The 16195-nt window shown below is 40.8% G+C and overlaps 1 protein-coding gene across 1 annotated transcript in view; it reads right to left on the reverse strand.

The window, feature by feature from the left end:
• Positions 1–16195, reverse strand: part of Ext1 (exostosin glycosyltransferase 1) — a 278847-nt gene that overhangs the window by 19150 nt on the left and 243502 nt on the right. The window contains exons 4-7 of the mRNA NM_001130540.1: positions 15050–15169; positions 5808–5940; positions 3522–3640; positions 1711–1806 (exon numbers count right to left, since the gene is read on the reverse strand). Of these exons, the coding sequence (NP_001124012.1) occupies positions 1711–1806; positions 3522–3640; positions 5808–5940; positions 15050–15169 (468 nt within the window). The remainder of the gene's footprint in view (positions 1–1710; positions 1807–3521; positions 3641–5807; positions 5941–15049; positions 15170–16195) is intronic.

Genomic DNA, 16195 nt, shown 5'->3' on the forward strand with positions numbered 1-16195 from the left:
GGGTTGTTCATGGAAGCAAAACCCCAAAGAATTCCAAAGCTCAGAGTTGCTGGTGTACAACTGTGCCACATCCAGGTTTCCAGCACACTGTTCTCTTGAGGAGGTGGACATAAAAATGTCGGTGGCAGGAGACTTTTTGTGTCAGTCCTTTCTATGAAACTATGTATATGGTGAGATGTATTCATAACAGAATAATTCATGCCAGGAGGTTTACGACGATTCTCAGAGTCACCTTTCTTACCAAACGCTAACCAACCAAGTTTAATATCCATCTTGATTGACAACAGACCTATGGATGCTCTAAGTACAGTGGTTATATTTTCCAGTGTGTTGCAACTATATTATGCAGGACCCAGCACACAGTGTTCTAAGTGGGGAATAAATGTATAATGACATGCTCTGTTTGTCCTTTCTCCATGGGGCTATTGCATTCTCACCCCATTATGGTGAACATATGGATTTGCCAGTTTTATAAAGTCCAAGATGGTTTCAAATGGTGTGACCCAATAAACTGATTATTTTGCTATTCTGGCTTAGGTAGTGGACCCAGGATAAAGTAGTCTCTGTGGAACTGGCAAAAGAAGTCTCTCAGACGGGCTGGAAAGATGGCTCAGCGGTTAAGAGCACCCGACTGCTCTTCCAGAGGTCATGAGTTCAATTCCCAGCAACCACATGGTGGCTCACAACCATCTGTAAAGAGATCCGATGCCCTCTTCTGGTGTATCTGAAGACAGCTACAGTGTACTTATATATAATAAATGAATAAATCTTAAAAAAAAAAAAAGAAGTCTCTCAGACAACACTGCTTCTTCAATGTCACTTTTACTTAGTAGCAAGTAATTCACAATTGGGGAAGAATGTCCCATGTAGTAGCTAGGGGAGTGAGCTCGGTTCTGGCTGTAAATAGTGGGAGAGATTTTAAGACCAAAGCAATATGAAGGAAAGACCTGTTGAAAGACAGGTGGAGATGTTGACAGAGGTGGAGAGTTGAGACAGCTGGTCAAGACTGAAGCCAAGTGGTCATTCAGATCATTATCCCCAGTGGCCATAGAAGGAAGCAGAGAGAGAAGACTGGAAGGCTGTTGAAGGCTGGACACATGGCTTCAGACAGCAATTTAAGACATCGACAACTATAGTCTCTGAGAGGCCACAAAATGATCAGATTATTGAGTTCTAAGCCTGAGTAATCAAAGTAATGGGCCAGCAAGGCTGAGGGGGTGAGTCTTTGGATGAAGGCATCAAGACAAAATAAGGAGAAATGTCCTTTTGAAGATAAGGGTAAGGAAGACCCTTTTTTGAAGGACACAATGCATTAGCTAAACAAACTGTGCACGTGCAGTAGCCACAGCCACTGCCACCTCATTTGATTCTTGTCACTTGTGGAAACACTGCTGTGACCAGGCCTTGAGTTCATTTCACCCTCGCAGTTACCCTAGGAGGTATGTGGTATGAGTTTCATTCTATGAATGAAGAAACAGCATCCAAGAATGTAAAGTTAGAAAGCCACCAGACTGTGTGCAGTGAAACTCTGCAAGTCTTACTGATCCCGAAGTCCATGGCTGTCAAAGCTGAAGATAGTCAGAGACAAGAACAGTGTTAGACACAACCCTGACCCAAGAGTTCTTAAGGGATCTTCTACAGCCGGCATCCATGGTGATCTGTGAAGAGGTAACTCTCCACAGTAGCCTCCCTCACACCAACCTCTCCTACCTTGCTTTCTCCTTCAATGACGATGACAGGCACGGCAGTGGCAGGCCAGCGGTGTTTGGCTGGTAGAGGCTTGTCACAATTCCACAGAACTATAATCTGAAAGGCACAGGGATCATTAGACAGCTATCTTGGGCACATCTAGAGGCCCCCTTCTAAAAGAGGGATAGAATTGAGCTGACAAAATAACATTTCAAAGCGAGTCCATACCCATACGGACTTTAGAACTTTCGATCTTCAACAGCAGGAACAGTAGAAATACAAAAGACTACTATCAGAAACTAGGAGAAAGGGCTGAGGAGAAGGCTCAGTGAGTAAACAGCTTGAGTTTGATCCCCAAGACCCATGTAATGTCAGGTGGGTATGTCTACCAAAATCCTAGCCTCTAGGAGGCAGAGAATCCTTGTGGCAAGCTTGCTCACTAGATCAGCTGAGTCAATGAGCAAACTCTGGGTGGAAGAGACTCTACCTTAGCATGTACAAAAGAGAACTAAGATAGACCCCAATGTCATCCTATGGCCTCTGTATGTATACACACATTTGTGCCTATGCACCTGCACATATACATAAACATACATACATACATATATATATACATATATATATACACATATACATATACATACATGCATACATACATAGAACTTCATCAAGTGTTTTCTAACTTCTGATATCTTATGATGATGAGTGTAATAGCAACTGTGATCAAGTTAAATAAAAATGTATACTAAACATCTGAACATCTGCTATGAACTCACACTACACCAGGCAATGTGGGGCAATGTGGGCGACATGAAAGCATTTGAGACAGAAGCATGGTGAGTTCTTCCTTTGGACTCCCCTGAACAGTTGCTGATTTTATGTGACTTTATAATTTCCATTAAAGGCAATGAATTCAAAACTGAACACTTCCCTATGATCTAAGCTTTTTCTCATTTGTAAACCATCTTATCTACGCCCGTCACAAGTTAAAAAATTAAACAGTGTTAAGACTCTGGGAGTGATACTGATTTGGGAAACACTGTTACCACAGACATCATCCTCTGCTCTCTCTTGGCTGCTGTGAAGGGAAAGTCGACACTTCCCGACATCGACACGTCTGTTCCTGTTATTAGAACATACGGTTCTGTGTCCTGCCCATGGCCATTTTGGTATTACTTTATCATTTTGATGTTTATGAATGAAATAAGAGGCTAGGGAGGTAGCTCAGTGAGCAAAGTCTTTGCCCGGACAACGCAAGGACCTAAGATCTATCCCCAGTATCCACGTTAAAGGGTGAGGATGGGAGTGTGTGTTTGTTGGGCAGCAGGAACAGGCAGATGGCAGATTCCTGGAGCGTGCTGGCCAGGCTGCCTGGCCTTTTCAATGAGCTCTGGGCCAGTGGGAGATCCTGTTTCAAAAAACAGTTAGACAGTACCTAAGGAACAATAGCTCAGTTCACCTCTGCCCTCAATACACATTAACACATCTGTATGTGTACCTGTACACACAAGTATAGCTTATCCTCCCAAAACATGTATATATACCCATACGCCAAAAGAAAAAGGAAGTAATGTGGTTCATACGTGTTTTTTAGAGGGTGACTGTATGTGTGTACATTGTGGGGGCGGGTACACTGTAAACCAAGGCAAAGGTCATTCTGAAATCTGACTCATGCTAGGTTTCACTTTTGAGTCTCCCAAGTGGATAAAAAGAAGAGTATCAAGGTCTAGTCAATCGCTAGAGGAACTTGAATGTTGTTGCTTGGAGAGCCCTAGAAAGCCAAGTATGGGACAAGGCTCTCGGTCATCAAGCTGCAGAGCGACGATACGCACCTGTGCACAGTACTGGGATTTGGCTGCTGCCACAAGAAGCTTCAACACTGGCTGGGACTGAGAGACCAGGGGGGTCACAGCATGGATGACTGCAGTGAATTTGGAGGGGGGCTTTAGACCTGAAAGGAAATGACAGGAAGAGCCTAATGAAGCACTAAAAACGCCCACAAGACTCAAGTAAAAGGCTCCATGTTCCAGGGGTTTATCCCGGAGTTGATGTCCCCTCAGGCACAGCTGTCCTTCACCTCTTATTTATGGACAGAAGTGAAGCAGAGGGGAAGTTGATATGAGCCAACCACAGCCTAGAGACCTCTCCAGTGTCCATCTCTAGCTTCTGTGGACATTCTTTTCTTCCCGTAGTGATGCCTGCCATCTTCCTTATTTATAGGGTACTCAATGTTTATCTATGAACTCTGCTCTGGTCACTTACCTGTTATTATGTCTGTACATAAGCATGTTTTTTCCATTGATGGACTTACAAGTACCTGAATATTAACCTAAGGGTTTCGTATGATTAACTGTATTTCACATAATAATCAGCGGGTAGGAAAGGGTCAAAAGACAGCACCTAGCATCCGTCTAGGCTCGACTCTCAGAGCTTCCACTTAGTGTTGGTGGCACTGAGAAATACTGCTGGACTCTCTGAGTTCCTTCAGCTGTGAAATGCAGTTATTCCAAGAATGAAGCACCCCGATGCACACTGAGCACTTCGAACGGGACTTAGCAAACCAGAAGTGCTCTGTGTTTGCACCATCAGCATCCTCAACACTGGCTCTGCACTGGGTCCAGCATCAGCAGCATCACGCTCAGGGAGCCTCCGTATTTCAAGAATGGCGGTTTCGTGTCACAGGGACAGCACTGGGAGAAAAAGTATGTGAAACCGACTTCTGCCCAATGGGAGCTCTTCGTGGGAAAGGACAATGAATATGCAAATCAACCATTACCACCAAAGAGAAGCAAGAACTCATCCCCCCCAGGAGCCCTTCTTCAAGAACTCAGAAATTACAAACAGGTTAAGAGCCTCTCGGAACTTCATTAATTTAGACCTACTAATCTGGTACATTAGTAGCTTAGGTATAAACCAGGCATTGTTGGAACATCCCAGCTAGACTTTGATATAGGTGGGGATGTAAGTTAAAATCAGAGTGTATATGTGGAATGATTATGCAAATGTTTTACATGGAAAATTGTGCCTTCCAATTAGCATTTTAATTGAACTTCAGGAAAAAAAGTGAGTTTCTCCTTCTCTCGATGAACACTCAGGTAAGAATGATACACAGAACTTAGGAAGCACTTTTTAACAATAGAAACCAGTCATTGCTTTTAGGTTTTCCAGCAATAGTTTAAGAAGCATCACATACACACTTCTTTTTTTTTTTTTTCCCCATATACACACTGCTAAGGGGCTAACTCTGAATGAAGATCACAGAGCTCCACAAGAAATGATAGGATTCTTATCTACTGTCTTTATCAGACAATGAATTCCCACTGTAAACCATTCACTGAATTCCACAGGGTCCTCCCAACATGTCTGGCCTACATTTAATGGTTATTCACTACTGATGGATACTTTAGGCCCCGAGCTTCAGTCTCACTTCATGAGTTTCAAGCTAAATATGTACAGTTTAAGAAAGGTGAGGTTGTATTGGAGTACATTCATATGTAGTGGACAACTTTGAGTCATCATCATAGCAGTTTAGAAGATAAAGGATGCTTTACTCCCCCCCCCCCACACCCCGTTTTCTAAATGCTGTGACTCTGAGCTAACATGTCCTTGATAAGTGTGTGGGGCTCGCACTACGGAAATGCCCGTGGTAGGAACATCAGCCTCTGTGGAGCTGTGAGGCTGAATCTCTGTGTTCACATCCTTCGCCCAACTGAGACCAATTCAAAGCTGCTTGAGAGTACAGATTGTATCAAACAGGATCTTGATTTCAAACGCCTAGCCTGGTGTTAGCTCAGTGTGTGAGAAGACCGTTCTTGTTTTTCCTTCTTAACTCAGGTACACATGTGCATTCCTCCAGACATAGACAGACACATTACATTAAGTTTACACTTAATCTTTTCTCATGTTCAAAATGATCTATAACTTAAGAACATTTCTCAGTGAAGTCTACCAACTACCAAGCAGGACAGCTGCTTGGAGAAGAAAGAAGGCTTCCTGTCTTTTGTTTTCCAATAGTCTGTTGTACTTAGGATTCTCTATTGTGAGGTCACTGTCCTAAAAAGGGCTCAGACAACAGGGAAGAATGACCACTTTGGGGGTACTCAAAAGGATTCACTTACCTAAATTAGCATAGTAGTAAGGAAAATCTCCCAGGTAGGATGAATACTGTGGTAGGACGAACAATCCTCCAGGATGTTTGTTCCATATTAAACTGTTACGTGATATGTGCTTGAATATTCTGTCCTGAATAATCTAGAAAGCAAAGCAAAGCAGCATGTGGTGAGGCTGAGTCTGGGATGATACCTTAGAAAGGGTCTTGGCTCAATACAAGGCGGGGAATGATGGTGTTGAAAAGACACAGCACATTTTACCTGTTCCTCCTCCAGTTCCTTATTGATAGGAATGTGTGCAAGCCAAAACAGTGATGGGCTCTGGGCTCAGCAGAACAGTAAGAGGAAGAGATGGGCTGTGGCTGACAACTAACAAAGCTTCTCACGTCCTATTTTAATCATAAGTTCCGTCATCTTGTTATTTTATTTTATTATTTTATAATGATGGCCCTTGCTAGTTTCAAAGTACAGTGCACAGATCAGTTCATCAGTCCTTGGTGGTGGGGCATCTATCTATAGATTCAGATGTTATCAGCAAGATCTGTTCTGGTTGCACAGTAATGTCAGTGTGGGCCATGTGGAGACAGAAGCAAAGACAAGAGAAGGCAGCTGCATTCTCTACTCCATCCCTTGAATTCGGGAGGGAGTTTTAAGTTTCCCGTCACCATTTTCAAAGTTAGTCACAGGACTTTGAATACTAGCCAGCTCAAGTGTTTCTGTATTTTGACTTCAAACAGTAGAGAGTTAACAACTGTTCAAAACATCCTACAGAATGGGACCAGAACCATGGCGTATGAAGACTAATAACTGTCAGGCTAGTTCATTAGTCTCCTTGGACTTGGGGACCTTGCAGATCATTAAATTCTACATTTAGAGACAGACCTTCTCCCAACCTGAATCATTTGTCAGTTGAATGTGATTAGTCTACTTTAGGGCTTTCTCTCTGACTTTCAAACACTTGTAATAAAACCATTGACTCATTAAGATATGATGCGGAAAATAATTAACTTGACACAGAATACCATACCAGGAAAAAAAGTTTAAAACTCAAAAAAACAAACAAAGCAACAAACGAAACAGGGGCTTAGTTGAGGGATATGTGTTACCACATGTAAAGTGCTGAGTTTGACTCCAATCATTAATCTGAGTCAGCCAATCAACCCTGATAGAACAGTAAAGGAAATATCAATTAAAGTATGGACTTCTAGGATTTGCTAAGTTATTAATACTTCATCCATCTCATCCCCACACAGTGACTGGTAGAACTATCAAACGTGCTCTATGTAACTTTTAAACCAAACCACCCGTACTTTCCTACTGGAAGAAGGGAAGACCTTATCATCCTCGTTCAGCAATGTCTGCATTGTTACCTTTCCCTTCGACCAAAATTGCTAATTCTACATGGTTAGGTAACATTCTGAGTTAATGAAAATTTTAGGAATCCCGTTATAATGCTGGTATCTGCTGCCAATGGTACAGAGGTGTGGTTTGCAATGCTGTCCTTTAGACATTGATTGTGAGTAACATGTCAGAACTGAAAAGAGTTTACATGGCACACAACTGTCTGTATACCATTTACTCCATTTCTTTAGCTCACACACGTTCCCAGTGCAGGCTACTATTTCCTTTCATAGTGGTCCATTTAGATCTCCCTTTTGTCTTTTTTTTTCTAAATGTATGTGTCTTTCAGCATGGGGTCACATAAATGATCTTGGCTATCAAGACACAGGATAAATTGGCAATAGGCAGCATGAGAAATTGAAGCTACAAACAAATGACACGGAACTCATTCCCAGTAGATAATCATTTGCTCAGGTCTCAGAGAGGCATGCTTCACACGCTCATGACTCCTTTTGCTTTAAAGTCACAGCACTGGTTTCTTTCAAATTTTCCAAATATGACCATCAGTTAGGGAACACTCTTGAAATTCTAATAAGCGTTCCATACTCTATTTAAATGGCTCTTGACAAGAAGAAAAAAGTGTGACTGCATAACACATGGAACTTAACCTTGGCCAAGTGAGGTGTGGCCTCCAGGGCTCATCCTCTCACTGGTAATAAAATGATAATGTATCGCTGATGTGACAGCCTCTCAGAATGTCAGGTAATCTGCTTAAATTCTTGGATCTAAGATTTGATTTTTGTCTTTCAAAACAAATTTTAATTTTATTTTCTAAATACAGCCAATATTGGTCTTTTTATGTATTTCCCCATAGTGCTCATGGCTTATTTCTCTGAACTGACCAAAACAGAGTAATTTTTCTATGCAAAGAAATAAAAAGACTTCTGAATAAAATGCTTCCTTATCCATTAGAGATTCTTTAGTACTTTGGTTTGTCTGATTTTCTTCCCTCCTTTTCTCCCTTCCTCCCTCTTCTTTCTTTTCCTTTGTTTCCTGAGACAGAATTTGTCTGTGCTGGGATTCACTCTGTAGACTCAGGCTGGTCTTGAACTTAAGAGATTCACCTGCTTCTGCCTCCAAAAAGTTGGGATTAAGGGCATGTGTCACCACTGCCTGGCTGCCAGATGTGCTTCTAAAAAGCTTATATATCAACTTGGATTGTCAAAAGTTTGAAGGCATCTAGATCTCATTCCAACAAACGGAAAGGTCATTTTTCAATGTCCTAATGTCTAGCTCTCCCTCCCTGTCACTTCACTAGACAGCTCTCGGGATTTTTGAATAGCATTTAGTGTTTACACTCTATTGCTGTGGAAGAAGATATAACATTTAGACGCTTGACACATCCTTGGCTATTTACACACACACACACACACACACACACACACACACACACACACACACACACACACACACAGATGTTTGTTGAGGCCCTTAGTAAAGTTAATATTTATTGAGTGAATTAACAGGGTAGAATGACAGGTCTTTTATTGTTCTATGCCATTCTCTTATATGAAATCATGGGCAGTGAGTTGCAGGCTGTAGTCATTTGTTCCTCAATCAAATGGTACTGCCTAACACACAGAGTGCCATCATAGGACATGTGTTCTAAGCCAAAGCAATCTTTGATTAACATTAGTTCCCTGGCTTTATAGTAAAATTACCAGTATAACACAACAGTGCTGTAATTTAAATGTGCTTAGTCAGATAATCGAGAAGCGAATGGGGAAAGCTCCATGAACCTCCCGCTCTAAAAGAGTGTCTCATGCACTGCCATAGGCTGCTATGTTAGCTCAGATATCATTATAATCTCATCTGTGCTTTTTCTTTGTTTGCCTTGATCCTGAGTTACTATGGTCTGACCTAGGAAGGAACACTCTCTTTTTAGCCAGCTTGTCACTCATTCCACTGACATTTTTCAATTTGCAATGCAAGTACAAAAAGGAAAAATGAAGCTCCAAGGAGACTAATTCCAAAATGTATCAGTCAGTCTTGAAAGCTAACAGAATCCCATGTCATCCTTGGCTTTGGGGAGAAGAATGAGGGATCCCATTTTCAACGGTGTCTAACCACTGCCCACAACTACAGAGCTGGTGCTGTGGTTTGAATGGGAAATGTTCACTGTGGGTTGTGTGTGTGTTTGAATACTTGGATCCGCCTGGTGATACTGTTTCAGAAGGTTGTGGAACCTTTAAGAAGTAAAGCACTGCTGGAAGGAGGAGGTGGGGGAAGGCCTTGAGATTTGATAGCCAGGTCCTACTTCCTGTCCACCTTCTATTTCCTAACTACAGACAAAAGAACATGACTAATGTTTCCATACTCCCGATCCCATACTTTTCCTGCCATAATCCACCTTAACCTGTGAGCCTGAATCGAATAAGCCTTCCTTCTCCTCAGCTGTTCTTATAAGGCATCTATCTGTTCACAGTAGTGAGAGAAGTCACTAATGGGGATTCTCCAAAGACTTGTAATCCCATTCTCAGGGTCTAGACTATGATCAACAAGGAAAAAGTGCCACAGATCTAGGGTCTATGGATAGATAAATGAAGTAAAAGAGTGTCAAGTCTATGCTGCCTAGAGTTAACATCCATTCTCTTCCTTAGCAGGGCCATACCGATAGAATGACTTATTGTGTCTAATTGAGTTCATCTCAGGAACATGTACACTTGGTTGCCTTGTGTATAAGGATGGCATTTCCTCTACCTCTTCTGCTTTTCTGTTTGTGAATTTAGGATAATGCGAGCTCTGAATTAAGATGGGAAAGCAAGTGCAATTTGCCTGAGAGGTCAGATTGTTACAATCCAATCTTGGGATGATATAGAGAGATTTGACAGCTGCTATAAATTTGAATGAAGTATATGGTCTTAGTGTTTTAAAAAAAATGTGTTGCTAAAGAATTGTGTGGCTTAGGTCCAAGGGGAAGAAAGCTTTTCTAGGCTCAAAGATGAAAACAGCTCAACGTCCGAGTCCATTGTGATGAATGCAACACGTCCAGCTGTTACTGCAGGAGAACGGAGGGAACTCTGCTAACTTAATAGACAAGAAACTGGATCCACACAATAACCTGCTGCAAAAGAAATATAATTAATGAGATATGATCTTTTGCCTGGCAAATTAGCAATGTTGTCTGTGTGTTATGTTTTAATTACAATCCTGAAGCCTCACATGAATCCCGCAGGGGAGGGTCTCTCAGAGACAGCCTGTGAGAGTCTAAGTGGATGCAGACATTTACTACACTGGTCCTCCTGTTACAGGCAATGAGATGCGTCATTTAAGGCAGCCTCTTTCTTACACACACTGCTTTATTTTGAAATATCAAGATAATGAACTAATCACTCACGATAGGTTCTTTGCAGCAAATTAGAGAAGACAAAAGAGAGGGGAAAAAAAAGACAGCATCAAATAAGCCCCTGCTTAAAAAGAGTACATGTAGGGGATGAGATGATCACTCAGTGGTTAAGAGAGCCCACGGAGGAGCCAGGTTCTGTTCCCATAACCCACGAAACAGCTCACAATCGTCTGAACTCCAATTCCAGGGATCTAACACCCATTACTGGCCTCTGCGGGCACTGTGTGCATGTGGTCCACATATATGTACACAGGCAAAACATTCACACACACACACACACAAAGTAAAAAACGTAAGACTTTAAAGGAGGACACAGCTAGTATTTTTATATCACATCTTAAGAATGATTTTCCCTAAATGTATACAAGTCTGTATTATTTTCACCAAAATAAAAGATGGGTTCCCACTGTTTAAATACAATTTAACCAGTATGAACATTTTCTTATACCAATAAATGTATGCTCTTACTACCTTTGGTATCTGTATAATATTCCTCAATGTAGATGCATTTCAATTGGCCAATTTGCTTCTAACCTGACTGAGGATGTGCAATGTTATAGCTAACATAAACACTTTAACCTATGCTACATGGAACTTTGTGCATTAGATCATTATCTTCTTAAGAAGTACAGGGTGAGATTTTTGCTTTCTTCTAAAGGTATTAGCCTCTGCAGAAAGGCTCAAGTGGGGTAGCCATTCTTCAATCTAATCTCTTCTGCACCTTTGGTGACACTACTGCCATAATTTCATGTGACATCTACTGACACCAAAGGTGAAAAGTAGTTATTTTATTTCATTTTAACATCTTCAAGTTAGGGCAAACATCCCTTTCACAGTGACTGATGCATACATGACTTGACTGTATACCCTTAGGAACAATGACAATTAAATTTAATTAGCAATTAAGTCACTCTACACTTTTGCATCCCTTCTCTTTATTATATACATCCACACAATTCCACAAAGGATTCTATAGATACTTCTTTAGATTATGAGGATGTCACATCCTGACAAACTCATCACAGACTAAAAATAAAGTTGAAAATGTATTTACTGTACCCAATTCATCCAGCAGAGTAACCTAGCAACCCAGCACACTGAGAATACAAGTGTGGCTGACTGGGAGATAGGGCTCACGGCCATTGTCTAGTTTTACAACACAATATTATATCACACATATTGACAGCCTGGGAAAGGTACAAAAATAAGTACTCAAATTATGGATTTATTGAATGCATGTTATTCTTTGCACCATCATAATATACTTAAAAAAGCCTATTAAGTCATTATACGTACAGATTATCTATACAAATCTATCATCATATACATACGTATAATTTATGCATATATACATTACTGAAATATTAGGAGTTTTTCCTTTTAATAACACCAAAAACTCTTCATTTCATACTCTAATTCAGAATGTTTGTAGAAAGATGTACTTCATCAGGCTTTGGGAGAAGATGTATCTCGATGGTTCTAATCTAATACAAGTACTTTTGTGTATTTTTGACAAGGTCTCCCTATATTCCAGCCTAGTTGGGAACTTGGATATTTTTCTAATTTATTTATTAGAATTTCCATATCAAAAAATATTAACCTTTTAGCTTCACATGAATCTCTGTCCTCTTTATGGTGTCTCCTGCTAGATAGAAGGTTTTATGATTTTCATCGTTACCCTTAGTGTGTTTCAAGCCTGAGATCATGTACAGAACGGCTCCTTTAACTTGAAATTATATGGCTATACCCACCTCTACCATAGCACATCAACTATATTATCTACTTTCTCTGTGAGCCTGTGTGAGTGCTGAGTGCTCGCCTGTGTGGAGGTTGGTAGCTGACCGAATCTCCAATTGGACCTGGATCTTGTAGCTTGGCTAGGACGGGCTAGGCATGAAGCTTCTGCGATACGCCTGCCACTGTCTCCACCTGCACTGCGGTCACAGGCCCATGTCACCACCACTGACTTTTACATGGATAACGGGAGTCCAACCAAGCCCTCGTTCTAATCCAGCCAACACTTTTATACGATATGCCCACTATTGTATTAAGTTATTCAGAATCAAATAACATAACTCATATCTTCTCTCATTTGAGAAGCTGGATCAAAGCTTTCATGATTATGATAGCTTTATACTGTGTGCTAATTAAACTATGGAAATACATGATCTTTACTGCTTTTGAACAACCCTAGGCTACGATGGTAGGGCATTTATTCCTCAATCTAAAGCTCAGAGTAATTTGTCTATCTTCTTTTAAGACTTTGATGTGTAGATCGAGGAAAATTGCTACCTTGACAGTAAATTCCCCCATTATTCAAGTTCATGTGCCATTTTCATCAAAAAAAAAAAAAATAAAACAGTAAATTTTTTTCAAGTTTAAGAAAAAAGATAGTAATTTAACAAAATACATTATGACCTTAGTAAGGCCTGGACTCTTTGGTTCAGTAAATTCACTTCATAAATACTACTCTAAAAGAATAGGCAGAGACAAAGCCCAAAACGCAAGCAGAAAACTGGTTTAGGCACTGCATGCATTCCCAGTCATGTATGTGGATAGCAGTGATCACAGACCGTGAGCTGCACCTGCAGATGGGTAGATAAGCAGAGGCTTACCACAGGACGGTATTAGGATGAAGACAGGTTAAAACATGGTCTGGGTGCATAGGTGGTCAGCAGCAGGGCAGGATGAAAGGTTAAGGGTACACGCAAAGACACTGCCCAACAGAACACTGTGGAAAGAGTAATAAAAGCCACGGGAAAACTAGAAAACAACTCAAGAGAAAGATAAAAATGAGAAAAAGGCTACCCTTTTATTACAGATCATGATTAAAAACCAACTGACTAAGCAGTTAGCCAGTTTGATATTAAAAAAAACCATGAGTGCACTAAGAATGTATGTGTGTGTATGACTGTGCAAAGATAGATACACGATGCATTACGAGGCCAAAGGCTCTGTCTAAATCAGCCAGCAGAGAAGCCACAGGCACTGAGACCAGTTTAACACAAACAGAACAGGAAGAACATGACAGGCTGAGGGAGAATGTTTAGGACAAAAGACCAACGGCTAATATTTCAAATATTCTAAATTTCTAAAACATACAAGTGTCTATATTGTGGCAGTTTCTTTTGTTTATCTGTGGGCTTCCTGAGCAGGAGACAGATGAAATCCAGTTAGTTTGCTGACATTCTAAGAAATAGAAGGCTATAAAATGATTTATTATTTTTAAAGAAAAAAAAAAACTCCAATCTGACCGAGAAACAAAAGCAAAAAGGAATTGAAAATAATCAAAATAGACCTTCTGTTTACCTAGCTTCAGGATGTACACCAGGCATATGCACGAAAAAATCCTGGTGACTGATTGTCTAGGCTGAGACCTGGAGCGGAAGCTAGGCTGGTGTGGAAAAATCTCCACTGTGCTTGGACCAGCACTGACTCTGACCCTCCCCCCAGCAACAACACAACACGGTCATGTGATTGGAACAGGTGACTTAAGTTTCCACAGTATTCTTACTTGGGTATCTTGTGTTTATTCACCGTTTTATCAGCTTTCAGAGTGATCATTAACTTCTGGAGGAAATACTCCCCAAGTGTGTAGTAAATCCCCCCACCCACTGTGTAAGCTCCTAGGTCACCTCAGGAGACAGTCTTGTCACCCCCCTGCTCATAGGCCTGAAACTGATGAGTGTGCAGTTTTCTCTGTTCTTGCTTAGCTCTTTGCAATGCTCTACATAGCCCGAGGCCATTGCTCTCTGCTCTACTTCCTGTGGTTTTAATCATTTTCATGATTTCCTATTTTTCTTTTGCCTTAAACAAGGCAATTTAAGAGAATGAGACAGGGCTCAGCATAGAGTGCTTTCTCAGTACAAATAAGCGCGCGCACACACACACACACACGCACAGAGTAAAGCAACTTGAAGATATCTATCCCTTCATCTCTTGCCAGAGTTTCTACTTAGATAAAGATTAACATTCTTGACACCAGTTGGATACAATCATGATGATAGTTTTCTTCTTACCATAACCTTACAACATGGGATGCTGGCTGGTTAGGTCTTATGTGTCTTCAGAAGCAATTTTGCTGTCTCTTAAAATGCCATGCCCTATGGTGGCCACCAAACTGTTCATATTTTAAGAATGGTAGAGAATATGTCCCTTACTTGATCATCATCTTTTTTTCTAAATGCACTCCAGAAATATGTCTTCAAAGGATACCGCTGAGTTTGAGTGACAGGAAGATAGTCATTACCCACATTACCTTGAAATTATTTCAGACAAATCACTTTGTCTAGAGCACAACTTCTCTCCATGTCACTTCTGCTATGAGAATTTGTCAGGAATGAGGGCCTTTGCTTGGGAATGGTAAAACAATGTGGGGTTGGGGGGCAGTCACTAACCTATTCAAAAACAGAAAATTTGGTTTTGTCCTATTTGACTAACTGCAGAAAAAGAGGTTGCAATAGGACTATTATTCAAAGATCATGAGATGAATGGTCTCACTTACCTCTAGTGTAGTTAATACAATCTTCTCAACTGAAGAAAAATAAGCCTCCCACAAGAACTGTGTCTGCTGTCTAAGTGCTAGGATTTTATCCTGATGAATAGACCTGATTGTAGAAGGAATCTGTAACATAAGGGGAATGCATAGTAATTATAACTGTGAAACAGAGAGATGTGCTTGATCAAAACAACCCAGTGGGTTGCACTTTTGTTCTTCATAGCATTCATTTTCTAGAAAACAGGGCTATTAAAAAAAATCATCACCCAGGCTGAAATGATAGGTAAGCTGTTACAGGCTAGGCTCACCACCAAAGTCACCAGTCACTAGGTAAAAATGTCCTCAAGAAACATCAAAACAAACAACAGGTCTAGGAAAGCAACCTCAATGGCATTCAAATGCATGGAAGCTCTGCACTGGCTTAGCTCAATTGTAAGACTCCACAGTAGCAGGTCAGCTGCACAGTGGACTCCTACAATCATAAGTTCTGCCCCCTCCTCCTGCTCTTCCTGCTCCTCATCCTCTTCACATCCACAAAATCTTTAGCCCTGACATGGACACTATAGGACTTGGAGAAAGAAAAAAGACAAAACAAAACAACAGCAAAAACCAAACCAATCAACCAAACCATAAAAATAAAAAAAAATAAAAAAAAAAATAAAAAAAAAAACCAAAAAACAAAAAAAACCCCAAAAACTCTAAGAAGGTGCCATCCCAGGAACCATGAAGTATCTAGAACTGTGTGTATATAAAGATGTCCATGAGCCTACCCACTCAACCCAAACAAATTTAGCCATGTCTACATGTACATCCTTCTTCTGTCCCTCTTTAGACCTTTTGTACACCTGAGAGCTCTCCTTTCGACTCCAGCCCTTGCCCTAATTTCTCTGGATCTCCCAAGCATTTCATCATAGGCTGTTCTATACCAAGTTCGATAATTTTGAAGGTAGGCATTTCTTCCTGTTCTTATTGCTATAAGATTTGTGGCTAAGGGAATAGTTTTTATGCTAGCCATTCAAGGAGTAAGAGCCTAACTGAGCATGGACGGCTGAAGTTCCCTTCAGGATTTTGTTATGTTTAATATCAGCATAGCTTGATAGTAAGGTAACGGGGTTAAAGGCATCCATGTGGGACTCCAGGGCTACTACTTAG

Source organism: Rattus norvegicus, chromosome 7 (assembly GCF_021556685.1).
Source record: "Rattus norvegicus strain SHRSP/BbbUtx chromosome 7, alternate assembly SHRSP_T2T, whole genome shotgun sequence".
Taxonomy (NCBI): Eukaryota; Metazoa; Chordata; class Mammalia; order Rodentia; family Muridae; genus Rattus; species Rattus norvegicus.